The 23,937-nt window shown below is 49.4% G+C and overlaps 12 protein-coding genes across 12 annotated transcripts; 5 read left to right on the forward strand and 7 right to left on the reverse strand.

Moving 5' to 3' along the window:
- Positions 1-15: 15 nt before the first annotated feature.
- On the reverse strand, positions 16-741 carry EI90DRAFT_2069518 (uncharacterized protein). Its single transcript, XM_039052515.1, has 2 exons — positions 426-741; positions 16-336 (listed from the first exon to the last, which is right to left on the reverse strand). The coding sequence occupies exons 1-2, from the start codon at positions 562-564 to the stop codon at positions 125-127; spliced, it is 351 nt and encodes a 116-aa protein (XP_038921843.1). The 5' UTR covers positions 565-741; the 3' UTR covers positions 16-124.
- Positions 742-1,887, reverse strand: EI90DRAFT_2069517 (GATA zinc finger-domain-containing protein). The gene is made up of 8 exons (XM_039052514.1): positions 1,719-1,887; positions 1,473-1,604; positions 1,348-1,409; positions 1,233-1,279; positions 1,127-1,170; positions 991-1,052; positions 849-914; positions 742-796 (listed from the first exon to the last, which is right to left on the reverse strand). Exons 1-6 carry the CDS (start codon positions 1,758-1,760, stop codon positions 1,047-1,049), a joined length of 333 nt encoding a protein of 110 aa, XP_038921844.1. The 5' UTR covers positions 1,761-1,887; the 3' UTR covers positions 742-796; positions 849-914; positions 991-1,046.
- A 68-nt stretch (positions 1,888-1,955) lies between these two features.
- On the reverse strand, positions 1,956-3,648 carry EI90DRAFT_3150840 (uncharacterized protein). The gene is made up of 2 exons (XM_039065688.1): positions 2,116-3,648; positions 1,956-2,062 (listed from the first exon to the last, which is right to left on the reverse strand). Exons 1-2 carry the CDS (start codon positions 3,178-3,180, stop codon positions 1,976-1,978), a joined length of 1,152 nt encoding a protein of 383 aa, XP_038921845.1. The 5' UTR covers positions 3,181-3,648; the 3' UTR covers positions 1,956-1,975.
- A 1,030-nt stretch (positions 3,649-4,678) lies between these two features.
- Positions 4,679-6,447, forward strand: EI90DRAFT_2989727 (C5-sterol desaturase). Its single transcript, XM_039056073.1, has 4 exons — positions 4,679-5,324; positions 5,373-5,619; positions 5,693-5,803; positions 5,871-6,447. The coding sequence occupies exons 1-4, from the start codon at positions 4,786-4,788 to the stop codon at positions 5,967-5,969; spliced, it is 996 nt and encodes a 331-aa protein (XP_038921846.1). The 5' UTR covers positions 4,679-4,785; the 3' UTR covers positions 5,970-6,447.
- Positions 6,376-7,581, forward strand: EI90DRAFT_3035737 (uncharacterized protein). The gene is made up of 4 exons (XM_039058646.1): positions 6,376-6,507; positions 6,580-6,642; positions 6,713-6,945; positions 7,004-7,581. Exons 2-4 carry the CDS (start codon positions 6,598-6,600, stop codon positions 7,374-7,376), a joined length of 651 nt encoding a protein of 216 aa, XP_038921847.1. The 5' UTR covers positions 6,376-6,507; positions 6,580-6,597; the 3' UTR covers positions 7,377-7,581.
- A 980-nt stretch (positions 7,582-8,561) lies between these two features.
- EI90DRAFT_3117021 (uncharacterized protein) lies at positions 8,562-11,533 on the reverse strand (the record flags this gene model as incomplete). The annotated part of the gene is made up of 7 exons (XM_039062942.1): positions 8,562-8,966; positions 9,029-9,172; positions 9,226-10,422; positions 10,482-10,781; positions 10,839-11,057; positions 11,124-11,169; positions 11,226-11,533. The coding sequence occupies 7 exons, from the start codon at positions 11,531-11,533 to the stop codon at positions 8,562-8,564; spliced, it is 2,619 nt and encodes an 872-aa protein (XP_038921848.1).
- A 214-nt stretch (positions 11,534-11,747) lies between these two features.
- Positions 11,748-15,135, reverse strand: EI90DRAFT_3035746 (uncharacterized protein). The gene is made up of 3 exons (XM_039058647.1): positions 14,158-15,135; positions 14,066-14,104; positions 11,748-14,008 (listed from the first exon to the last, which is right to left on the reverse strand). Exons 1-3 carry the CDS (start codon positions 15,070-15,072, stop codon positions 12,152-12,154), a joined length of 2,811 nt encoding a protein of 936 aa, XP_038921849.1. The 5' UTR covers positions 15,073-15,135; the 3' UTR covers positions 11,748-12,151.
- A 116-nt stretch (positions 15,136-15,251) lies between these two features.
- Positions 15,252-17,252, forward strand: EI90DRAFT_3117023 (RAI1 like PD-XK nuclease-domain-containing protein; the record flags this gene model as incomplete). The annotated part of the gene is made up of 8 exons (XM_039062943.1): positions 15,252-15,550; positions 15,606-15,716; positions 15,783-16,003; positions 16,057-16,144; positions 16,202-16,247; positions 16,305-16,560; positions 16,918-17,096; positions 17,163-17,252. 8 exons carry the CDS (start codon positions 15,252-15,254, stop codon positions 17,250-17,252), a joined length of 1,290 nt encoding a protein of 429 aa, XP_038921850.1.
- Positions 17,253-18,125: 873 nt separating this feature from the next.
- EI90DRAFT_3117024 (uncharacterized protein) lies at positions 18,126-19,019 on the forward strand (the record flags this gene model as incomplete). Its single annotated transcript, XM_039062944.1, has 5 exons — positions 18,126-18,460; positions 18,513-18,586; positions 18,639-18,662; positions 18,723-18,841; positions 18,897-19,019. The coding sequence occupies 5 exons, from the start codon at positions 18,126-18,128 to the stop codon at positions 19,017-19,019; spliced, it is 675 nt and encodes a 224-aa protein (XP_038921851.1).
- A 101-nt stretch (positions 19,020-19,120) lies between these two features.
- On the reverse strand, positions 19,121-21,052 carry EI90DRAFT_2070802 (tRNA-guanine(15) transglycosylase-like protein). Its single transcript, XM_039052517.1, has 2 exons — positions 20,457-21,052; positions 19,121-20,400 (listed from the first exon to the last, which is right to left on the reverse strand). Exons 1-2 carry the CDS (start codon positions 20,673-20,675, stop codon positions 19,129-19,131), a joined length of 1,491 nt encoding a protein of 496 aa, XP_038921852.1. The 5' UTR covers positions 20,676-21,052; the 3' UTR covers positions 19,121-19,128.
- Positions 21,053-21,145: 93 nt separating this feature from the next.
- EI90DRAFT_3117026 (uncharacterized protein) lies at positions 21,146-21,510 on the forward strand (the record flags this gene model as incomplete). The annotated part of the gene is made up of 2 exons (XM_039062945.1): positions 21,146-21,304; positions 21,397-21,510. The coding sequence occupies 2 exons, from the start codon at positions 21,146-21,148 to the stop codon at positions 21,508-21,510; spliced, it is 273 nt and encodes a 90-aa protein (XP_038921853.1).
- Positions 21,511-21,575: 65 nt separating this feature from the next.
- Positions 21,576-23,931, reverse strand: EI90DRAFT_3035761 (uncharacterized protein). Its single transcript, XM_039058648.1, has 9 exons — positions 23,651-23,931; positions 23,486-23,597; positions 23,339-23,433; positions 22,949-23,264; positions 22,826-22,890; positions 22,490-22,771; positions 22,302-22,429; positions 22,130-22,248; positions 21,576-22,075 (listed from the first exon to the last, which is right to left on the reverse strand). Exons 1-9 carry the CDS (start codon positions 23,834-23,836, stop codon positions 21,696-21,698), a joined length of 1,683 nt encoding a protein of 560 aa, XP_038921854.1. The 5' UTR covers positions 23,837-23,931; the 3' UTR covers positions 21,576-21,695.
- Positions 23,932-23,937: the final 6 nt, after the last annotated feature.

A 23,937-nucleotide genomic window follows, 5' to 3' on the forward strand; every position in this document is an offset into this window, starting at 1 on the left:
GTTGTGGTTTCCCATGTTCTAAGAATAATCGCCCCTGCCGCTCGGTGATACCAGTTGCACGGTGTCGCCTTAAGGCTACCTCGAGGTGATCCACATTTCTCCCTTCTGAGGCTTCCGCTCTTTTTCATCGTTTCTCTGTCCTGCGTTTCTTCCATTCCAACCCTTTTTTATCCTTTTTGCATTTTTGGGGCCACGCGAATTTGAAGCGTGAGAGTTTCGTCTGGGCTAGGTCGCATGATGATAAACGTTTTGGTCGCTTTGACACGAGGCAGACGACTGTAGGATTTGCCGTTATCTCTTCCACTGCGAGTCTAAAAGCACCCAGCGTTCCCACACCTGAGTCCGCAAACGTTGATGAATCGACGTTCTCAATGGTGGTTAGACATAGCGGATCTCCCTGGCCGACGCCAGTAACTTGAACTTGCCTCTAGAATGCACATTATGGTATGATATGCTGGAGTATATACAGGTGCCCGGTGAAGGCAATGTTGTGACCAGGGTTGTGGGTACATGTAATGCTAGATGATAGCGGAAGAAACTGGATTTGGCAAGGGGAAAGAACATAGAAGGGTGGGCTTAGAGAAACATTGTGCAGCATACCAGAGTGGGAAGGGAGGCTTGATCCAAGGGAAAACGAGCATAAATGGTGAAATGGAACGAAAGCATGGAAGGTATGCAAACCGATGATGTATGAGTAACACGGTAATCGAAAGAATTAGGAAAAATTAATAAATTATCAGAGTTGAAAGCATGCTCAAGCGATCCTTTAAGGAAAGCTGGTCACTTCTGTCGGAGGCTGTATTAAAAATGTGGTAAGATTACGTAAAACATAGGAGTATGATCCATACTTTGGGGAAAGTCTGTGCGATGATCCAGACGTTGAGTGGTTAGTGGGGGTAGGGAATCTTGAGGAGCTGGTCGATACAGGGAGTGGTTGATATGAATGATGAGACTGGATATGTGCAGAGTGTGATGGGACAAGAGGCGCACTCAACGGTGGCAAACCCGGATACGGGGATGGGAACCCAGCGGTTTGGGTCCATGGGTCATTGCTGGAAGAGGCGAGGGAAGAACGGCGATTGGTGGGAGGTGCCGAGTGCATGTCGTTGAATTGGTCGACCGCTACCTCTGTTGCGAAGCTTCCGCCTTCTTTCATGACCTTGGCATAATCTGCAACGGAAGAGTGAAAATAGTTCAATGAATGGATCTCGGAAAATCGAAGAACGACGTACGCAAACCGCAGGCGTTGCACAGAGTTCTAGGACCTTCAGGGCCTCGCCTTAAAAAAGGAATAATACAGATCTGGTCAATAACACTCAGGAGAATAATTCAATGTAGCGAACCAACCTCCATTCAGGTGTATCACGACTTCCGCAAGAATTGCACTGCCCAGGTGATGACGCCGTCACCTACAACGAAGCCCCCAGTTTGAGCCGTTCGGAATCATGCGGGACTGTCCCAGGAAGACTCACTCGTGGGCCTCGTTTCTTCGGCCGTGGAGCTGGGGACGTTTCAGGTTCTTCATCATGTAAAGCGTGACGTTTTCGCTTTATGAGCTCCATATCTCGCTCTGCTCTTGTTCGGTCCGCCTTCGACGAAGTGTCCTGTGTGAAATGTCAAAAAAAGATGACCTTAAGAAGGGATTACGACATTAAAACGCACTAATGGAGCAAATGTGACTTCCTTACTCAATTGATCTTCTGTCTGTTCTCCCTTACCTGTCTCGAAAACCATTCGGAGGGGGGCTGTCCGACCGTCATCTTGCGCGGCGTCCCATGACCGCTTGCGAGGATTATTGGATGAAACGTCAGGGGATAATGCGGCTTCTTCAAGCTGCCGCGCTGCGCGGAGGGTGTCTAACATGTGTGCCACAGTCTGGGCGCGATGTACCATTTCAGCAAACTCAGCGGCCGAGGGTGCATTGCCTTGCCCGAGACGCCCTTCCCGTTGTAACACAGCTGAATGAAGGGAGGGGTTAGTGATTGCAATTGAAAGATCCGTCATCAAAGGGCGTACCATAATGACGTGCGAATGTGCTTAGAGCAGTGCAATGCTCAATTATCTGGAAATATTCTATCGGTAATAAGTCAAAAATGTGAATGCTAGCATGCTAACCTCAACTATAGAATTCCCTAGCTGGGCAACGTCGCTCAATAATGCACGGGGGGGTTTACTGATCGATGGCCGCGGAGGTCGCTTGTCTATGGAGGGTTGGCGAGTACTTGTGGACAGAGGTCGACTATGTTGCAAATCTCTATGGATATAAGGCCGGCTAGGCCCCGCTGCCTCCGAGGAGCTAGAAGCTAACAGTCGTGGGGTGTTTGGAAGCGCGTCATGACTCAAGTTCCGATATTGCTCAGTTGATTGGGTTCGTAGTTCAGCGGCTGACAGAGCATCTGCCGCCGTACCCGAAGTCGCGGCCGCTTGCACGTGTGACGACATTTGTCTTGGTCGAATCGAAGTGGGTTGCTGCCGGTATGAAGGAGGGGCGTGGTATTGCGCGCCTGTCGTGCCGATATGGTGGTACATTGGGGTGACGTAGGAGGCGCTTGCAGGAACCCGATGGGCGCTCTGCAAAGCTTCGCTAGGGAGCTGATAGGGATAGGACAAATGGGAGGGAGGGTAGGTGGTTTGATATACCTGGGTGATAGTTTGGACGGTTGTTCGATGATCGTAGCGCTGAGTTTGCTCTTGACTGACGCGACGCTGTGTATTTCCATCTTCGTACGTGTCATAAGAGGTGACAACGGACGGTAAAGGGGACTCGGATCTGCCGGCCTGAGTGAAAGAACGATAATCTATCGGTCGCCCATCACGATCGAGGTGATGCTGGGCAACATCTTGTCCTTGCAGAATTCGCTGGGTATGGCCGGCGCCATACACCTCCAACTCACTCTCCTGCCTCACTGGGCGGGAATAACCACTTGCAAGATTCGTTTCAGTCGGGTATGAACGAGCAGGAGACGGGTCACCATGTTGAGATGGATCTGCAGGCAATTGCTGAGTGTGCGACAGGGCAAGGTCCAAGCTTCGTATAGAAGGAAGCGTTAAGTGACTAGTACCGTGCTGAGCGCTGGAAGACGCAGCTTCTTCGTACGAGTAGCTTCCACCATCTCCAGCTCCGTAAATTTCAACTGGAGGATGGTATCCGTCCCCATCCCCTCGTTGGGAATTTGACATCCTCTGGGAAACACGAGGGTGAGAGGGCGGACGTGAAAGAGAGCCCGGAGTGAGAATAGGCTTAAAGGTGCTCTATGTGGGCGCTGAACACAATGTTCAAGACAGGGGGTTGCCGAGTAAACGCGCCGAAGACTTACGGAAAGTAGGATGGAGAATAATTGGATGGAACGGGGAGAATCAGGGGCCGCAGAAAATTCAATAAATTGGTGGAAGATAGAGCGCCTTCGAGCCTGAAGACGGAGTCAGGCCATATGAAGTATCCTCGCAGTCAACAATGGTGAAAGGAGTCGTTGTCGGTGAGCTGGTAACGCTAGGACCGCTGCTTCCGAATAGTCATTGAATAGGAGCGCCGTGCCGTCGGGCAAGAGATCTCAATTTTGGACACAATTGATCCTAGTAATACCAACTTCGCTGAACAAAGGGCCAAATGAGTTCCTCAAACGGTACAGGCGCCCAGTAGAGCCTAATGACCCTTGAACTGACAACATTTGAATGAAGGGATCCTCTAGGATGTGGGCACATCACTGCGCCAATCCACTAGGGGTTTCCCTTATTTGGTCTCCAAACCTCATATTCATATTCCGCTTGCATGCAAAGCCTCAAGTTGACCAACGCTCAGCAGGTTCTGGCTGGGACGAAGAGTTCGACGTCGGGTTGATTGATTCAGTACCGAATCAGTCCCCCAGCAATAAATTCGAATCAGCAGCGAGGAATCAGCCCAATTGACTTTCTGCAGCAATTCTCAGCGTCTCTCTGCTGCTGCAAAATCTACTTATGTATTTGTCCGTGGGATTTCGAACGGATCGGCGATTAACCGGCACCCTGAGCTGCAATTGGAAGGTGATAGCAAACGCGTTGCAAGCGAGTGAAGAAAATCGGCTATTTCTTGGACACGTGCCACGGTGAACCCGTCCTTTTGCCTGCAAATTTGCAAAAGTGCAATGGCTCCAACGAGCTCGGCAGTCTCAAGGCACCAAAAAAAAATTCAAATAATCGACACAACAGGAACAGAAACGCATTAATTTTGAATTTCCCACCAGAATCAATATTGAGGCATTTCCCGAGATGCCATGGCTATTCCCGGACATTTGGCATCCCTAGTTGGTAGTTTGTTGGGATTGTTGCAGGTGAACTTTCCTGGAAAGCACCAAATTGACTTGGGGAGCGAGCCGACTGAATCGCAGATGGCCAGGGTCTTCCGTACTCTTTGAAGAGATCAGTGCGCCCACTCTCCAGCAGGGTCAAAGAACATTGTTGTCAATGTATGTTGTATGGTTGCTCATGAATTATGAACCACCGCCGTTGCCAGCTACCATCGCATCCAGTTGGACATAGAAACCACGTTGCGTTAGGAAGGCGATTTGCATAGATCCTGTTTGGGAGCCAGATAGGGCGCTCATTCAACCTATCAAAGAGAAATTTTTGCCTTGGTTCGGTGAGGAACAAGAGCTTCGATACAAACAAGCCACACCACTGATTTTGCTTCCGTTCCAAAATCGTTCGACTATTTGCAACCAAGTTGCTACACTCGCCCGCCAGGCTTGAGAGGTGAGGCACTCGAACACGCTGAATGTTTATCGCTGATGAAATGCATATATAGTCACAATGGATTTGATACTAGAAGTTGCGGACGATTTAGTACTGGACAATATGTGGGCCAAGCTTGTCCCAATACCCGATGTCACTAGCACCGTCAATGCATATACGACTGAGAACATGACTCAAGCATTCCCTAATTCATGGCTATCAGCAGTTGCTACCAATTTGCCTTCAGTATTACTACCACCTCCACCCTCATCTATCCTTGTGGAGTCAATATCATTGTCTGGACAATCTGCATGGCCGAGAGACTACGTTCTTCGGCAACTCCTATCAGTGACAGTGATCACACTGATAGGGATTCACTTGCTCTATTTCGTTTTCGCTGCTGCTTCGTACTTTTTCGTTTTCGATCACCGAATGATGAAGCATCCTCGATTCCTCAAGAATCAAGTCAAGTTAGAGATACACACCAGTTTGAAATCATTTCCCGGAATGCTCCTCCTTACCTTGCCTTGGTTCCAGGGCGAGGTGATGGGTTACTCTCGACTGTATAACGATCCTAAGGAATATGGGATAGCATATCTTTTCTTTTCGATTTTCCTGTGCGTCTTATATCGTCTTTTGGCTCCTCGATCTAACGCATCCTTCAGTTTTCTTATCGTGACTGACTACTGCATTTACTGGATTCATCGTTGGTTGCATCTTCCCTTCCTGTACAAACATATCCACAAGCCGCACCACAAATGGCTAGTGCCCACTCCATTTGCCTCGCATGCTTTCCACCCCGTGGATGGGTTCTCGCAATCTCTTCCCTATCACCTTTTTGTTTACATTTTCCCCATGCAACGACATCTTTATCTCATCCTCTTTAACCTCGTGAACATTTGGTCCGTCTTCGTACGTACTCACACCTAAACTAGCACTTCTTCAGACGCGGACGGCTAATTACGTCTTGCTTTATTCGACCCAGATCCATGATTCCGACATGTTCGTCTCCCCTGGCGGGAGGGTAGAGAAATATATCAATACGCCCGCACATCACACTTTGCATCACTTGTACTTCACGTGCAATTATGGCCAGGTACGTGTTCGCGGTCTGAGCCTCGCTTAGCAAGTCGACCTGACTGTGGGTTTGTATCGGGTTGCAGTACTTTACCTGGGCGGACCGTCTAGGAGGATCCTATCGCCCACCTCAGCCTGACCTCGACCCGTTGAAGGAGGCGCTGGCTGCCTGCAAGTCGGAATAATAAGCTATGATACGATCTGATCCCGGGCTACACTTTGATTTCGTTGTTTGGTATCTTAATCTTCATCTAACTAGTCGACCTGCCTTCGCATGAGTATGGACAACAATGATGAACACTGAGAAACGTATACCCGTGTTCCACAACGACTTACAACCAAAGCGGCGCAAAGATTTCGTGATGAAACGGGCAGGGAGCTAAAGTCATCCTCCTCCCTCGACCAGGATGACAAATCAAAGGCCATTGCTGGACACTGATGAACAATGAATAATGGTAGAGGAAGAACCCTCAAAAACCCAGAGAACTGGGTTATGAAAGCCGAAGAGACAAAACTATTGAGGGCCCCAGGATGACGATTTGAGTCGATCTCCACCGTTTACCTCGCATTCGATGAATCTGACATGGCCCACCCGGATACACACAAGTATATTATTACTAGATCATTATATAACTGGGTATGTTACAAAGGGGAATGCGCGTCTTTCGGTTCGACTTGTAACGAAAACTGATTTGTGTATCACGGAACTGTTTAATTGGCTGCCTAAAGTCCAGGTGTGCCGCGTCAGTAATCCATATGTGGCCAGTGGTTGATACAGTGGAATCAACAACATACCAATTAAACATTCCTGGAATGTCAAAACGAATAGAGAAAATCCAACACAAGAGTCGGCGGAACCTGTGAATATTAGTGGGCAAAGTATATGTTTAAGCCTTCTTATCAATTGTTATGCAAAATGCACACACACCTTTTACTTTGTGTGGAGTGGTGGAGGGCAGCGTTTACCACCTGGTCTGCATTCACAATCGCCCTCTTTCTTCCTCATGAGCCATATGGCATGGGGGAAAAACTCCTCTGGGGAGCGATACGCATGCCTTCCAAAGCCCCTAAGTTCGGCATCAGTCCTGTCAGGTTTGGCGATCCTGTCCAAATCAAACAAGGCATATCCTTCAGGAAAGGATTTGAGTTTGCAATATTTGTCTAGGAACGATATGTGAGATATCTTTCGCCCCTGATGGAAAATTGATTGCTACTTTACTTTTGTACAAGGTTTTACCAATATGACTTCCAATCTTAAGTTTCCACTTTTCCGTCATTTCCTTCCTTCTCTTCACTTCTTCAGAATTCAACCCAGCTTCAACGTTCGTGTTGTGGTCGTCAATTTTCGCAAGAGCATGAGAACCATGCTCTCGACGTATGGTATACGACCCCCAGTTCTCAGACGAACCATCCGAAATACCTTCCGGAAAGCTGATCTCTCTAAACTCCCTCGATTGTTTGACCTTTTTCGCGTAAATAGCGGAATGCTGGGCAGTCTCAACACGCTTTTCCCTTCGTCGAGGAGGGCTGCGAGCTCTTTGACGAGCAGCGTATCCCGCGTCGGACGATGTGACACGACCACCACTGGCTAGGATGAACCCCATTAGCTGGACGCGACGTCCGTGAAGGATATTGGTTGTTGTCGGGGACCAAACGCGCGAGCACGCGGGGACTGATTTCGCCAAGTTCGGGTTTTATACCATCTCCGGAAGCAATTTAAAATTACAGCTGAATGCATTGCGTTCCACGACGGACAGCGAATCAGTATGTTACAAAGGGGGGAATGCACGTCTTTCGGTGCCGTAACAGAGAAGCACTTCATCGTGGAATATTGGAGATCTTTAATTTGCTGTTTGAAATGCATGTGCGCCGTGTCAGTGATCCATAGGCTCGTGGTTCATACACTGTTGTTGGAATCTCCGAGTCACTGGAAACTTCCGGAATATTTTGGATTGTTATGGGGAATTCAGTAAATTGTTAGTCAGCGCTTGCGTACACTGCGCTTGCGCAAGTCAAGTGCATTTCGTGTATCACGGACGTGCGTTGAGCAAAATCATCAATAAAAAAACCGACGGCCGGTCGCGAGTCAAAGCCGCTGAGTAACGGATTGCCATATCTGGAATCCCCTCATTACGATAGGTATGGTCAACAACGTACCAACTAAAGATTCCCGGAATATCAAAAAAACAAATACAGAACATTCAACACAGGAGTTGTCAATGATGAACTATCCGAAATACCCTCCTCCCTGGCTTTCTTCGCGTAGGTAGCACGATGCCTTCCCCTTCGTTGGGAAGTGCTGGGGGCTCTTTGGCGATCATTGTATCGGACGATGTGACGCGACCACCACTGGCTTGGATGTACCTCATATATTCTAGAGGGGACGTGGCGCCCGGGAAGGGCAGCTGTGGTCGGAGATCAATTGTGTGATTGTCCTAATATTGCGGGAGGCTAATTTCGCGAGCTAAGCTCGATCGAAGTTGATCGAAGGTAAAGTAGCGAGTCATCTCCGGAAGTAATTTAAAGTTAACTGTGTTTTCTGGGGCGTGGCACCAGACGAGCCTCAGCGGCAACAACATCAAAAGTAAGTTCGGCAACTGTCTTACACTCAATCAAAAGTAGAGGGACAAAAAATTCAAATATGTATTTGCATAAACAATAAGAAACCCGGAAGGCGGGAACAGCAAGTGCAAAAGCGATGAGTCAAGGCTTTTTGTCCATTTTGAACTGAGGTTATATACATGTACATCGGGAGGAGACAGGAATTATGCTTCCTATTAAATACCATAGGGCCCAGTCCAGGAAGATTCAACCAGAGGATTTGTGGGTGCAGATAGGATTCCAGGCAGAGATGTATTAGCTGCAGCGGTTGCAGATGATGATGCACCTACACGAGGATTTTTTAATCGCTTTGCTTCAGCCTCGGGGCCTTCATCGCGCACGCGTTTTTTCGAGGGATTAGGAGGGAGAGAAGCGACGACATGCTTCGGGACGACGAAGTATTTAAGGATAGGAGAAGTAACGGGAGTAGTATTGAACTGAGATGAGCTGGGCTCGAAGGTCGGGTCAGATGTCTCCGTGGGGTGCACGAGAGAAGAAATGGACAGAGAACCACGGCGGCGCTCCGGAGAAGTCGAGGGCTGCGTCGCAACGGTATTGGCTTTTCGAACGCGTTCCTTGTACTTGTGGGTCGGAGGATCAGTTAGCAATCGAATTATGAGCACGACCAGATGATTAGACCCACCTGTTCCAATTCTGGTAGACCACGCCACAGAGCGACAGCTTCCAAGAATCGAAGAGCTGCACGTTCAACAGGCTCAGCCGGATATCGCTTCGCAAGGTCAAGCAAATGCGTGTGAAGGTCGGTCGTATGATGCACACTGGCAAACTGAGGATATGGATAGTTAGCAAGAGAATCAAGTTCGCCTTGAGGAAACTAACCTCGGAGACACGTTCGGTCATCTCGACCTCCCATTCAGGATCAGTGTCAATGGGGCGTGTGTTTCCCAAACGTGTGGTCTGGAATCCATTCGCATAGGAGTTGATAGCACTCAACTCCGACTGAGTACCCGCGACGCCAGTAGGAATACCACGCTTAAAGAGAATTTTCGCGGCCTCGGCTAACGTAGGCATGCCATCAGGCTCGAACTGGGCAGCGTAAGCTTCCGGAAGTGAAGTGTCAATCGATCCTCGCTTCTGGCTGACTCCATCATCCTCCACGGATTTCACGTCGGATGAGGCCGATCCCGAGCGGGCACGCTTTGCGGAAACATCCTTTTCGTCAGGTTTCTCAACAACCTCTTCCCAGTCCACACCTACCCCAATACCAAAAAGGATTTCAAGAGCCTCGGGCCCCAACCAACCACGTCCCAGGTATCCCTCTAAAGCGGCCCTAGTGACCATACCACTCAGTAAGGCATACCAGATGCGGGTGGGGCGCCCGTCACCAGTGGTGGAAGGAATGTCAGCAATAGAAGTGGCGTTGGAGGAAGAGGGCTCCGCAGGTATGACGGTCCCGACCTTCACATCAGCGATTTGCTGCTGCTGCTCACGCGTCTCACGACCAAGTTCTCGAGCGACGAAGGCAGATAGCCTGAGGAATCGCGGCAAAAGTGCAGCCATCCGTGTCCCGCTGATGGTGAGTTCCTTTGGTTCGCCCTTGTCATTAACGTCATTGAGGACAAACTGAGGAATAGCAGAGCGCAATGGAATGCCGGGGTCCGGCAACCCCGAACCGATCGTGGTCAGGCTTCTTTGAATTAATAGTGTAAGGAGACCATTCTTGTCCGCTGCATAGGCCTCTGCGTGAAGGCACTCAGGTGGACATTCATCAAAATCTGTCAGGTGACTTGCGCAAATGGGCCAACGCCTTTGAATTCCAGAATTGTACAAATCCCGAGAACGCCCGACAGCTTTGCGCACTCGAGGGCCTCGGCTTGCGTGCGACCCTGAAGATGATGAAGCAAAGGGTGGGCTAGAAACGGAGTGGGATGCGGATGTCGACTCGGGTCCCCTTGCAGACAGACTGTTCAATGATCCGAGCGCCCATGGAGACTCCATACCGGCCCCACGAGGAATCGAGGAAAAAATAGATCGCGCTGGAGGTCCACCTGACTTCGATTTCGAGGCAGGGTTGGACTTGACCCAGTTTGCTGAAAGGACGAGATCGGTGTGAGGGGGGCGAGGGAAATAGGAACGCCTGGCGACGGTTCAAAATCCATTTGGGCCCAGCGCAAGTCAGTGGAGGAAGCGGTGCCGCTGGCTACGATTGATGCAATGGACATGGGCGACAAATCACTTGACAACCCTGAAAGCACGTTCTCTGGTTGCTCATCGGGGCCAAAAAGGTGCTGATCGCGTGCGAACAGGTCGTTGACAAGCGCAGAAAGCACAATCCTGATCCTAACCCCATTTGGCAACACCCCCGGAACTCCAGGATTCACTTCGTGAGTGTGACGAGAACCAACGGACCGCTGGGTGAGTAAGGAAGTAAGAACCTATAGGAGACATCAACATGGGGTGGAAAAACATGCGGGGGAAAATGAATAGCGAACCTTCTCCATTCCTTCTGCGTTCGCCCTTTGAACTTTCGCGGTCTCAATGTCCACATTTGGTACATACCGGTTCGCATCAGCACTGAGGCCTTTATACCGATCGTCCCCGGTTAACCCAAAAAGTAGCTCGCGGGTAAGTTCATCATCGTCAGTTTCAGTGACGTCCTTTTCGGTTGGACCTTCTAGGGATCCAGTCTGCATTCCCAGCTCGGATCTGACCTGGAATACCAGCGCCTCTCATGTGAGCGCTACGGTTGACTTTACCAACAGGCAGCTTCATCTAACCTGGTTAAAACGAGTGCGTGAATGCAGCCATAACATATGATCAAGACTGGGAATGTTGCGTCAGTAACGGGCGTTTGGGATGTATGATCTCAAAACAAATACATCAAAGTCTGGACTGTCTTCTCCTTTGGAGGTATGCTATGAAGATGGTGGGCATGTTTGTGCGCTGGGGCTTTGTAGGTGAAGATGTTTGGGGATGGAGGGGTCTGTTCTGCCTTTACTGGGCTTGGGTGAAGGATTGTAAAAGATGGCTTGGCTTGGGGTCTGGAGGTAGTAGGCTGCTGCTGCAAATGGGGTACTGCTGGAACGACAAAGAAGGGAGACCTGGATGATGATGTAGGAAGGGTGATGCTTTGAAGTGATGGTAAAGCGCGCTGAGTGGACGAGGGTTGTTGTTGTTGGACTTGCATGGTCCAGGGGAACTTCCAGTCACGATTACTGGGCCTCTGGATGGTACGTTTTCAATACTGGCGGCGTCGTTGAGCGCTGTTTGAGAGAGGGACGAGACGGGAATTGTTGAGGTCGCCTGATAAGTGCCAGATGCGGCCAAGGACGCGGCTTCACCCGATAGGTTTGTGCCAATTCAATTTAAAAATTGGAAATATCATTACGCCACTCATTTCCAGTTCCTCCCGAGAAATGAAATTGTTCATGAAATAACATCAGAAGCTAAAAAAAGTGGGAAAAATATCGGAGAGTGCAGAAGTTTAGTTGATCGAATATTGGTGTTCCGCTGCTGCGTGTCCTGAAAGTTCAAACCAGTGCATCCCGCAACCATTGCAACAATCCTTTCGTGCCTGGTGCAACAACCGCAGCAATCACAACAACTGAATTCATGTGGAGCAAGTTCGCTTACCTTCTTTCTCCCAAACTCTCCGATTAGGTACCCGGAACTTATTTCCTTCGACGAGTAGAATATCCAAAGGCAACAGGCCAAGTTCAGGTGGCAACTAGAAGACACAACAAAAAGGATCGAGTTAGTCACCAGTGGGAAAGTACGAGGGTGATGTGTGCGAATTTGATCTGCACTAACGATGTCCCGACGACGGGAGCCCCTTTTCGCACAACCAACGAGTGATCGGTTGAAAAAAGACAATTGGGATCGAACGGTACAGTACCTTCGCAATACTATTTTCCCGAATGTCAACTTCCCACTGTTCCCCGGCTATCTGTCCCTGTCGGAACTTTTGACCCAGAAGCACCAGAGGCGCTAATCCGCCGTCATCAATCTGATTAGACCTCGCCCTCAGAACCTTGAGTCCACCATCATCATTGCTGCCCGCAACGCCGCTCGCTTCTGTACTAGCTAATGATGGAATGAATATTTCCTCGACTCCATCCAACGTTGTTAAATTATTGAAAGAAAGATCCAGGACTTTGAGTTTCGGGAAGAGTCGTATCAGAGCGCGTATAGTTGATTCGGTTGACGTAACCCCGCTTTTCTCAGGGGATGAAGTAGATGCCGAAAGCAGCGGTGACGAGCCCTCTCTGATCCGGACAGTGTCTCCCAAATTGCATCCATCTAGTTTTAGCTCTTCCAGCCCAGGTAGGATGTTGTTTACTTGTGCATCCAGAAGAGGTTGAACAATACATACGTCCGCTCGACGGTTGCTTAGTTCTAGAACACGCAGAGCAGCTGACCATGGCTGAGAAAGTATTAGGGGAAGAGGCATGGTTTGCAAGGGAACAATCGGATCACTGTTGCCTCCACCGTCTAACTGAGATAGGGAATGAAATACCCGTGACCTACTGTTCCCCAACCTTCCTTTTGGAGTGGGTAAGGCTGGTGGAAGGGAGAGTGTTCCACGTGCTGCGGTGTAGTATTTGTCTAGTGAAGGAACGGAATCAGACGAAGAATGCGGAGAAACTTTCTCAACCTCATTGGCAACAAGCTTCGCCTCTGCCCGCCTCCGACCTGCCGCAGTATTCAACCCCGCTTCAGCATCAAGCTCCCATTGTGCTTTCACGGGTGGACGCGGAACAGGAGCAGGAGTAAGAGTAGGAGCGGCTGGTGATGAGGGTGCTGATGCATCTTTGGGCTCCTGAATCGGCGTGCTGACTCTTTTGGCAGGTGTGCCCCTCGTCCCAAAACCCGTACCAAAACCGAACGGATCATCCTCGTTGTCCACCGTCTCGAGTTCTACGGGTCTTCCGCCCTTTCGTCTCAGTATAGCCCGCTTTTCGGCCTCTATCTCCCATGCCTCCCTGCGGATAATTTTTCCAACCGCAATTCGGATAGGAATCAACGAGTCAGCTCGTTTTGGTGCCTCATGGGTAGCTGTCATATCAATATCCTGCACGATATGGAGTTCTCGATCCCCAAACAGCTTGGCACGTACAGCCGCCTCGGTGATAGTTTCGTTCATACCCAAATCCATTGCTTCCAAACTGGGGAAGGTCCGAGTTGACACTGAAGCTTCCTTCGGAAGACCTGCATCCGAAATCTTGCACTCCCGCATCCTCAACTCCTTGAGACATGGAAGAGCAGCAAGTGACGCAAAGAGTGGCTCGCATTCATCACCGATAGGATTCTGTGAGACGTCGAGTTTGATTAATGACTTCGGAAGCGCAGAGTTGATTAGAGGTCCAGTGAGTTTATTGCCTTGCAATTGAAGGATTTGCAGAACGGGGAAGGGTGTGGCAGGCTGCCGGGAAGGTGAAGAAGGGCGAAAGAACGGATCTGATGAACGCCGAGCGGGCAACGGCGTAAGACCTAATGTGACCGAGGCAATAATGTTGTTTGACAAATTCAAATTTGTGAGCGAAGGTATGTGCGCTAACATCGGAGGAATGGTCTCGAATTGACATGATGACAAGTCCAAGTGTGTTAATGCGCCCAGATCGGAGAACTCGATAGGTAAAGCACTGAGTGGGTTTTTGTGGAACTATACGTGTCAGAGCTGGGTCAATTGTGCAACAATCAAGGGTAAAAGGAGACTTGCATCAATTGTCTTTAGTCCACCAAACAATCCAATCTCTTCCTAGAATACGGATGATCATCAGCACTCATTTAATTATCAAACGCGCATCCCACCTGAATCTCTTGAATCTCATTATCTGCAGCTTTCAGGATGGTCAAGTCCTGAGCTTCATACCACGACACTTCACTGGCTTCCTTCGTGGGGCTCTGAGGTTGTTCATTTTCTGCAGCTAGTCGTTTCGGTTCTACCCCAAGATGCATCGTGTACAGTATTCTCGGTATAACTTTCAGCTGCCTAGAAGACAAGTTCAAGTGGCCATTCGAACGAGCCTTCTCAATCGCCTGCCGAATGGTCGGCCGTCCAAGCAGTTCGTCCTCAGCATCCTCCATCGTTACTGCAGGTTTCTCCCAATGTTCTTCATTTGTTCCAAAGACATCATCCAGCTGTGCAAGACTTGCTTGACTCTCTTTGGATTTGAGTTCGCGTGCTCTTTTCACCTCTGCACGTTTCAAAGCCAAAAGCTCTTTGATGCTCTTCGGTGGAGCAGGCACCTCTTCCTCCGTGCCATCTGGGCAAGTGGACGTTGAAGATTTGAAATTTCCAGTGGAAGGTGCTTTGTGTATGGGTGTGTTCGTTCTAGAGATGTTCGCGGCACGTTTGATCGGCGTAGGGGCTGCGAATCGACTTGTTGGAGTGGGAGAGGCAGGAGAACGAGCGGTAGAAGTAGCACTTCTCAGAGAGCCAGTGGACTTCTGAGTGCGGATTGCGGCAGTGGGGGCTCGTGTGGTGAGAAGTGAAGAGCCAGATTGAGGTGATCTGGGCAGTTCAACCGGTGGTATAGCTACATATGCGCGTCCTAACGTCGAAGAAGAAAACTTTGGACGGAGAGTCGACGGCGTCTTGGAAGCACCAGCTTTTAGTGTTGAATCAACAGGAGGAATTCCCGAGCGAGTAATGGTCGAAGGAGAGCCAGGACTTGAACGAGGGAGCCTAGAAACTCTGCCATCCGCAGTAGCAGCGACAGGCATTAGAGGAATGCAATTTTCCGCTCGCGTTGGTTCACAACGCTTCAGCCTAATCTTGATCGAGACTACCACAACAAAGCCAAATAAACGGATCCTTCTTTTCGCTTCGCCGCCACTTGGGCTCTGGAGTATCTAGATACGATCCATTATCTCAGATATACTTGGACACGTTCGAACGGGAGATGTCTCTCTTCGAATTGCCCTCACTTGCACCATCCCATCCGCCTGCCTTTCAACGGCCAAAATCTCTGTTAACGTATTCAAATGATGCGAATCACAAACAGGAATTCACCAATTCCGCGCTGAACTACTTCATTAAGCCTCCATCTTTCGCAGACCTGAATTATGGCTATGACAAATGGATCAAGCGCCCGGAAACTCGAACACGTCTTGACGCGCTTCTCAATTGCTTGAATCGGGATGAAGCTAAAGGCGCTTCGAAAGTACCAAGTGTCGTCACTTGGCGTGGCGTTATAACCAAGTAATTGTGATCATTACTGCCTCGCATCTGGTTAGCATTACCTATTTGATATTAGGTTGTTGGTTGCACCTTATGAAGACAGGGACTCGTGGGCCATCAATGCCATGCTCGTCGATGGGATGATATATCTTGAAGAGCATGCAACTGAGTCCGATCTCCTGAGCAAGTGAGATTGACTGATTAGGGACCCCTCTACGTTGACCTGCTCAACCCCCCTGTTCATTTTCAAAAGGGAGGACATGGGACCTCAGCAGAGACTTTTCATGTACTACGGGTACTCCTTTGAGTCATGGTGCACAACACCAAATGCTGATCAACAGCCAGAGAAATTGCCTGATCACCCTCGAGGCTGGAGCGGCGATGTCAACACTAACATCCAGTGGTGCCAAGTTGTCAAATCAAAGCTTGGGAGGAATCGAATGATATTGGGTGGAGAAGTTGACTGTGTTCGAGGTACAACTCATGTCGGCTGGCTGGTCCAGTTGAATTCTTACCTCGTGCCCCAGGAGAGTACGATGGGACGACAAGCAATTTTGTGGAGCTCAAAACCTCACAGACTATCCAAACTAAATGGGACAAAGCCAAATTTGAAAAGTCCGCACCGAGAAACAACTCCTCATTACAGTCTTAGTGATAATGCCTTTTCTCCAGAAAATTACTGAAATACTGGGCACAATCCTACCTACTCGGAGTCCCAGTAAGCACACGATCACATCCGTTTGGGATATCCCTAACCTCGAGATGTCCCTCAAAGGAGATATTTGTCGGCTTTCGATCCAAAGATGGGATAATTCAGTCTACACAGTCTCTTCGCACCCTTGAAATACCACGAACGGTACGATCCAAGAGTCCAAACTCATGGGACGCGGGGGTTTCCCTTAATTTCGCCGAGACCTTCCTTCATTACTTGAGGCAAACTCTGGAGCAGTCTTCCAGGCCACCTGGAACCGTATGGCGTCTGACTTTTACCCCCAAAGGTGGTATATCTGTGAAAGTCGTTGAGGATTCGGGTATGTTGGATGACATTCGGAATGGCGAAGATCGGGTCGGATTTCTCCCGTCGGAGTTTTTCCGCGCACGGTGTCAAACAGATTGACTATCGGACTATCCCGGCTTGTATCACCATCGACATGTACGGAACTTCCCATATAATTCAATGTTATCAGCCAGCGGCAGGTGTGGAGCCATGACATCACCGAGGATTTTGGGATTCCTCGGGGTCGTCACTCACTCCAAGTTATTCATTTAATAAGATCAGGGATATAGCCCCAGTGAACGCACCATCATCAACACTACCCAGTTTCCTCTTCTATCTCAAGTATCATAGAACGAGCCAATGTCGACTCTTAACCCTCAAACCAGTTCAGGCAATCTCAACACTGGTGAGCGTTACGGGCAAGTCCCGGAGAACGCACACGACGTTCTGGACTCCAAAGACCAACGCTCTTTCGGGAATACCTTGTCGGCCACTGAGCAGAATAAAAAGGAACAGAAAAGAGACGAGCAAGAACGGGCGGAAATCAGACCTACTGGCGTTGCTAAATTGGTATGCTTAATCGAGACACTTAGTGTGGGCGGGTTCGTGCTAACGATGACACTGCGCGCCTTCAAGCATGGCAACAAGCCTTCCAGGGGTGCTGAGATAGACGAAGAGCTAGAAAACGAGGAGCATCACGAACTAAAGCGTGAAGGGAAAATTTAAGACCACAACCACCATCCAATTGCAGAATGAGGTACTAATCATCGACACTTGAAAGATGCTCTTACAAACAGTACTAATAATGAAAGGATCGCCGATTGTACCAGGCGGAGTAGTAATCCAAGCTCCAACTTCTCGTCACATACATGTTGCGAGGTTTCAAAATGTGGAGAATTTGTTCAACAGCCTAATTGTTGCGTTTCTCTTGCCTTATCCTCGCCATCATACCGGAATCCCCTTCTCAAATTTCGATTCCCTACCGAGGTATGCCACTCACTGTGGTTGAAAGGCGCGTGTGGTTTCCTAACCTGCAAGGACAGCCTAACGGAGGAAAGGTGACGGGGACTTCCAAAAGGTGACAGGCGAGACACGGTGAATCGTGTCATTAGTTCGTGATGGCGGATATGAGTTTCTCCAGTGCAAGAGCTCCGGACTTGCTCCCAGACCCTCGGGAGCAGCCAAGAAAGACCAGAACGAAGCGTAATCAGACCAGTGTAAGTTGGCTTGAAAATACTGTGTAATGAAAAATGGGGGGACATGCGACCAGCCTCTATCGTATAGTCGCTAGTCCAGCGGAGATGACCAAATAAATGCACCTTCCACTATAGCCACCATCCCAGTCAGGAGTCGGAGAAAGGGAGCAGAAAGGATCTTTCTCAGTGACTTTCTTCGAGACGTTGTGTTTGCAGCACCATTGTTCGAAGAATAGAGGGTTGTTCAGAACACTCCCAGTCTAACACTCCCGTCTAATGTTAGGCAACGCACACGGACCCCTTTATCGTTCTCTCATCTTGTAGCTATATGTAAATTCCAGTTGCCCGCGCTGTCGATGGGCGAGATTGTTTCCCACGTTCAGAAAGCGCGTGATCATATGACATGGCAAAACAACAGTCGTCAACCCAATCTTACAAAGCGAGAGAGCGCGAGGAACACATCCCTGAGAGTGAACAGTGGGGAATTATTCAAAATTCTGGTTTGCTCGACAGCTATGATGGCCCAAGAGCTCGGGTCCTCAAAAGAAACACGTCCTCGGGGAGGTTTCAGGAAGTAGACCCCTACGACATCGAAACGGACAATGAAGAAGAAGAAGACAGTGAAGAGGAGAGGGAGGAGGGAGGCCCTCAGGAGCCTCCGACCGACTTGCCCGATAAAATATTCGATGCTGTACTTCTCGTTATCCCGTTAACATTTCTCTGGCTCATGATGGATATGTGAGTGTTGAAAGACGTCGTCTTACAGGTGTCTGATACATCCAATGCATAGCCTCGTCCAACAACAGTATAATATAGAACCTACAATCATGGATGAAGTGCGTCGTGTAGGACGTGCCGTTCCTGGTGAGTCTGTTAGATCCTTTATTTCCAGCACCCCACTGAAATGAATCTTTAGCAATCATAATCATGGTTGGCTTCAGTCAGTTACCATCTTTACCAACAAAAAACGGAATTACCAGTTGACTTTTGTCCCACACAGCTGCACATCGCAAGGCGGAGAGGTGGCTGCAAGCACTTATGTTCTGGGCGTCCATCGCAGTGGGGATGCGATTGGTTTACGTTGTCAACAAAAGCCCACGGCTGACCGTCATTCGTCAAGTACTCAGCCTTACTAGTGGAACTGCCGTATTGTTACTAAAATCTACCGTACCAGGGACCACCGTTGACGGTATTATGGGTGTATATGATCATTCAGTTACACCTTCCATCTGCTATCATAAGTTTGATGCTTGTCGCGGCAGGAATCAAATACCTTGGTCTCAAAATCCGTCTCTGATTGCATCCCATATATCCATTTGACTAATTTTCTATCACCACATCTGGCACGGTGTTTTGTATTTGTAACGGCAAGTCCGTCGGAACACAGTTGAAACTCAAACGCGGGTCTAGGTGGCTTCGGTATCCGCTACTTCGGCTGCTTGTTGCGCTTGGCCTCCAGCTGTTCGCTCCCTCTTGAATCTCCCCTTTCCCCTTGCCAAGTCCACATTGCGCCATGCGGTCCTCCCTGCCTCCAGAATTCCGTTCGGACCGTACCATCCTTCTTCGTCATATATCTCTTTAAAACGTTCCACCTCGGCGATGAACCTATCCCCAATCGTCTCGTCCTCCCCAAGTACATCTCGAATCCCAACGAAGAACAAGTCCAGAACTGATAGATTATGTAGCGCAAGGAGGGTATGTGCAGACATTTCGTGAGTGTGTAAGAGATGGTGGAGGTACGCGCGAGTAAAAGGCGGAGCGTGGGTCTTGCTTCCCGAAAATTCGACGGATGACGGTTCCGATCCAGGGAGACGTTGATCAACAGTGACGGCTGCAGGGTCTACCAGAGATGGAGAGCAGGCAGCACATGGACATGTCCTCAGCAATTGTGGATCTTCTAGGACACCGTCGTCCTTCAATTCTGTAGCACCCTTCAGGTCATTGGCGAATCGGGAAAAATCTAATGCATATTTCTCATCATAAAGGTTGTGCCCAATTGCCTTTGTAGCGGTTGAACCTTTGGTAGCCGGGAACGTGAAATCGAGCGCTATACCCCAATCTGCCGCGTGCTGAACCCAGGCACTATCGAATAGATCAATCCCGGTCCGAACTATGTGGTGCAGTATATCGTGCGGTGCCGTTACTCCTGTTATCAATCGTGGTTTTGATGATGGCAAGGGGTCAAGAGATGATAGAAGCAATGTAGTATATTGCGACCGATTTGGAATGTTAAGGGGAAGGTCTGGCGTCCCAGTCGATGATGATTCGGAACCAGGGTGCGGCGGTGCTACCCCAGGGCCAAATTCGCCTAGCGAGAGCCGTATAGGGATGAGGTCCAGAACGTATCCATCCAAAGCCTCGTCAAGGTTGTTCAAATGAGGAAGCGAAGGGGCTGTCTTGCTATCAAATGGCTCCAGCAAACCCGCCGAGAAAGCGGATCTGGCATCATGGGCCGCGCCCCCAAGTAAATGCCCAAATATGGCAGGTATTACCTTTGTGTCCGCGCCAGCAGTATGCTGAGATATGAGAGTATTAGTCAGCCAGCGCTGGGTCCGCTCAATCGACTTTGTAACACGTTTTTGGGAGTACGGGGGTTGCGTGTACGGGATGTCTGGGAGAGCGAAGAGTATGTCGGGTTTGAGTGTCCGAGCGAAGGAGGTAAAAGTGGCGGGAGTGACCTGGTTTCATTCAAGATATTCAACGCTAAATTGCCTCCTTCAATCAGAACCCTCACCTTGCGGGATCCTCTGATAGTCTGAACTATCACGAAATCATTTCCGTTTCCTTTGAGCGTCCTTGGGTCGTTCGTGTCACGCAACCCTAGCGATAATATATGATTCGTCTGTGGGAACCCATGGAATTCATGCAGAGGATAATCGCCGGGTTGCAAGGTGGGAACCGGTGTGAGATGCTCTAAGCTGAAGTAAACGAGTCGTCTTGAGGGACAAGGCATCTCATTCTCTCAGAACGGGGTTTCATACTAGGATTCAAAGGAAATGTGTATTCCTTTAATGAATAATAGTCTCGAAACTTGATCCCTCGTCAAGTGCGGAATCACTCCGCGGGACGTATGTGTCCATAAGTTCGGGGTTGCAATATCTATTGACACATGTGATCCTGCCGAGCTCCGCACGAGCGAGAATTTCCCGATTCTTGCTTTGACCGACTGCTGATCCAATGAACCAGTCAAGGGAGGGCCAATGGATCGCACCCGGAAGGAAAGAGGAGGCGAAGCCATGGTTCTGTGAGAAGGTACCATTACACCGCCACATATGTCACCCAAAAAGGACAATTCCCGAAGCCACTTCCCATAACGCTAGCGATTTAGTGCAGTCTCCCAAGGTCTGTTGGTTCTGGTACTTCTCCAAGATCTCGACTTGAAATCCTGGCAGGTTTGTGCTAACGTAATCTTGCGGCTCCAACATGAGCTCCCGCGAGGAACGACAAAAGTGTTGGGATGCCCGCGACGCCTATTTCGCATGCCTTGACGGGCTCGGAATAGTCACTCCTGGGGAGGAGGTTTCAAGAAAGATGTGCAAGGTAGAAAAGAAGGCATTCGAGAAGTCATGCGCGAAAAGTTGGGTGCGCACTTACCACGATCTAGCTGAGCAACAGTTGTAGTTCACATTCCACTCATGCTCACAACCCGCATCACCACGCCACTTCTTATGTAGATTGAACACTTCAACAAACGCCGTGTCATCGCTGATGCTCAGAAAGAGATGCTTGCTGAAGCCGAGAAGCAACGGCTGGAAGCGGAAGCGAAAGACTTCAAACGGGATCGATAGCGTGCGAAGATCTCAGTATTTTTCGTCCAAAGACTCCTGGTTGTACCATCGTTCGACCTTTCGTTGGCAACGACTCGTGGTTAGGGGCGTGGTATCTACAAACCAAAGCCTGTCATTCAAGACTTCGGCATGTTACAAAGAACAAACACAAAAAAGGTGCAATATAGGACAGAAGGAGAGATATGTCAAACTGTCTTCAATTGATAGCGGTCCCAACTTGGGTATGAGAACGTTTCTTGGCCAACCGCAGGATCGATATTTATTGTAAGCGGCAGACACTGAATCTTCAGCTTAACACGATCAGTGTCACAAATTTCGAATGGTATCGGGCGATCATTTAGCTTATCAGGTTGCTTAACACCAGTGTATGATTTGGAGGATGTTGGAGACAGACGATGAGAGTGCGAGGATGAGGCCGGAGATGATGCTGTAGCGCGAGGAGAGAGCAGATTACCTCGAGATGAGCCCCCTTCATTTGGAGGGGGTGTACTCGTACGCATCATTGACGCAAGCTCTATGAGTGCTTCCTCATTTGACGGCTGAAGGACGAGTATCGATCTCAAGTCTTGAGGTGCGGTGAGCAGAACGATTTAGATTGTAAGGGAATGACGGCGTTCACCTTCTTCAGATTCTGCGAGTCGACCCATCATTTTGCGAGCTCTTGCGCGTCTCCAGTATGCCTTGGTGCTCTTCTGCTGTCTAAGCGCGACACCACACGCTTTCTCGGCCTGCATCCAGCTGGAAGGGCGGGATTCAGTGATCATGGAAGGAACAGCATCAGTACTACTGACTTTCCAAGTTTCAGATGCGCGGCTGCAAGGTTAAGCTGGTAATGAGGAATTTCCGCCTCAATGCTATGTGCTTTCTCGTAATGTTCAACAGCGATCCGATAATCACCTCGCTTGAATGCAGCATTTCCCTAGCGTGAATACGTGAGATAAGTGGCGCGAGACAGTCAAACACGTAAGGTCAGGCATGCCTTCTCCTTTTCGCGCTCGGCCTTAATATAGCGCCACTCCATGAGCTCACCTACACTCATGGCACCTTCAATATTTTCAATATCGTCAGATTCATCTCGGTGCGTGTCTAGCTCGTCTATCGGCAGGCCACCAAAATCGAGGTCCGTCTTCCAAGAGTCTTCCTCGTTTTCAGTCTCCCAGCCGATTACTCCGGCACCACGACCATCCCACTCTCTTTCCTTCCCTTTTCCAGCGGCTGAGGACTTGTGTTGATCACAAGATCTGACGCTTGGCTCGCAAACCTGGATCATATTCAGTCATGAACATTATGAAAGGGGCTTTGTATGCAAACAAACCGTTCCGAGACATCCGAGACAGCACCACTTGTCAGTAAGCTTCTCTCGCAGGACTAGGCCATATCCTTTCGAGTTTGACGGTCGGCATCACACGCACAGCCCAGATTGTGGCAATTTACATACCTCGTACGTCAAACTCTTGAGCCACCTCCCAAAGCGTCTCAACCATGCGATCATACCCTTCTTTAATTTTGACCTTCCAGTTAAGCCACCCTTTCGGTAACTTTCCAGGCGGGGTGCTCTTGACACGAGAAGTGCAATAGGTTTCGAGAGACTTCAGCCCGCTGGTAGTCGAGCTTAAATGGTATGGTTTGGAGAGCACTGGAGCCCCTCCACGCTCGAGAGTCTTGAGGTGTACGCGCATGTGATCGTGGAAAGGAAGTAGTAAATGAGAGTGAAGGCCTCGTTGACCACATAAGGGTACTTCGTGAGAGACAGCCTTACGGGAAGATAGGGGTATGGTTGTAAGTACGGCAAAACGAAGGCAGCGATGCGTTAGCGCCCGCCACTCACAAAGTGACGAATGGCGGTGTATGACCACAGCACACTCTTTGTTGCAACACGTTCACCCGCTTGACGGAGATCAAGTGCCAGGGCCCCTCGGAAGACTAACGTTGATATAAGAAAGTGAATCGGAGGGTTATGAAGCAAATAGCTAACAGTCTTTTACATCATCCGAATTCGCATTCAATGCTATCCAGCCAGGTGTAGCGATGATCAGAGCAGATTGGATAAGACGCGGTAGCTCGGTGAGCGCGACGCAGTGTATATGCTAGAGATCAGGCAGATAAATTAAATAGTAGCGACTTGGGGTTCAGTACGCACCGTCGAGAACAGACGCGCAATATCATATTCGAATCGATGCAACAGGATTCGGGAGATAGTTCTCTCCAAAGCAAGCTCAGCCTCCGGACCAGTTTTAGGCTTTGGGTGCCGCAAATGAGGGCTCTCGGAAACATCTTCCTTTACACGCTTCTTAGTATGACGCTTTTTTTTGACTGGAGCAGGCATATCGTGGTTGGTGAGTGTGGACAATCAAGTGCGGCGGTGCGCACGCGGTAAATGCCATCCCGGGGGAGCGCGCTTCTACACACGTGATGCATCGCGGCAAT

This window comes from Cantharellus anzutake (genome assembly GCF_015039405.1).
Source record: "Cantharellus anzutake strain C23 chromosome Unknown EI90scaffold_5, whole genome shotgun sequence".
Lineage (NCBI taxonomy): Eukaryota > Fungi > Basidiomycota > Agaricomycetes > Cantharellales > Hydnaceae > Cantharellus > Cantharellus anzutake.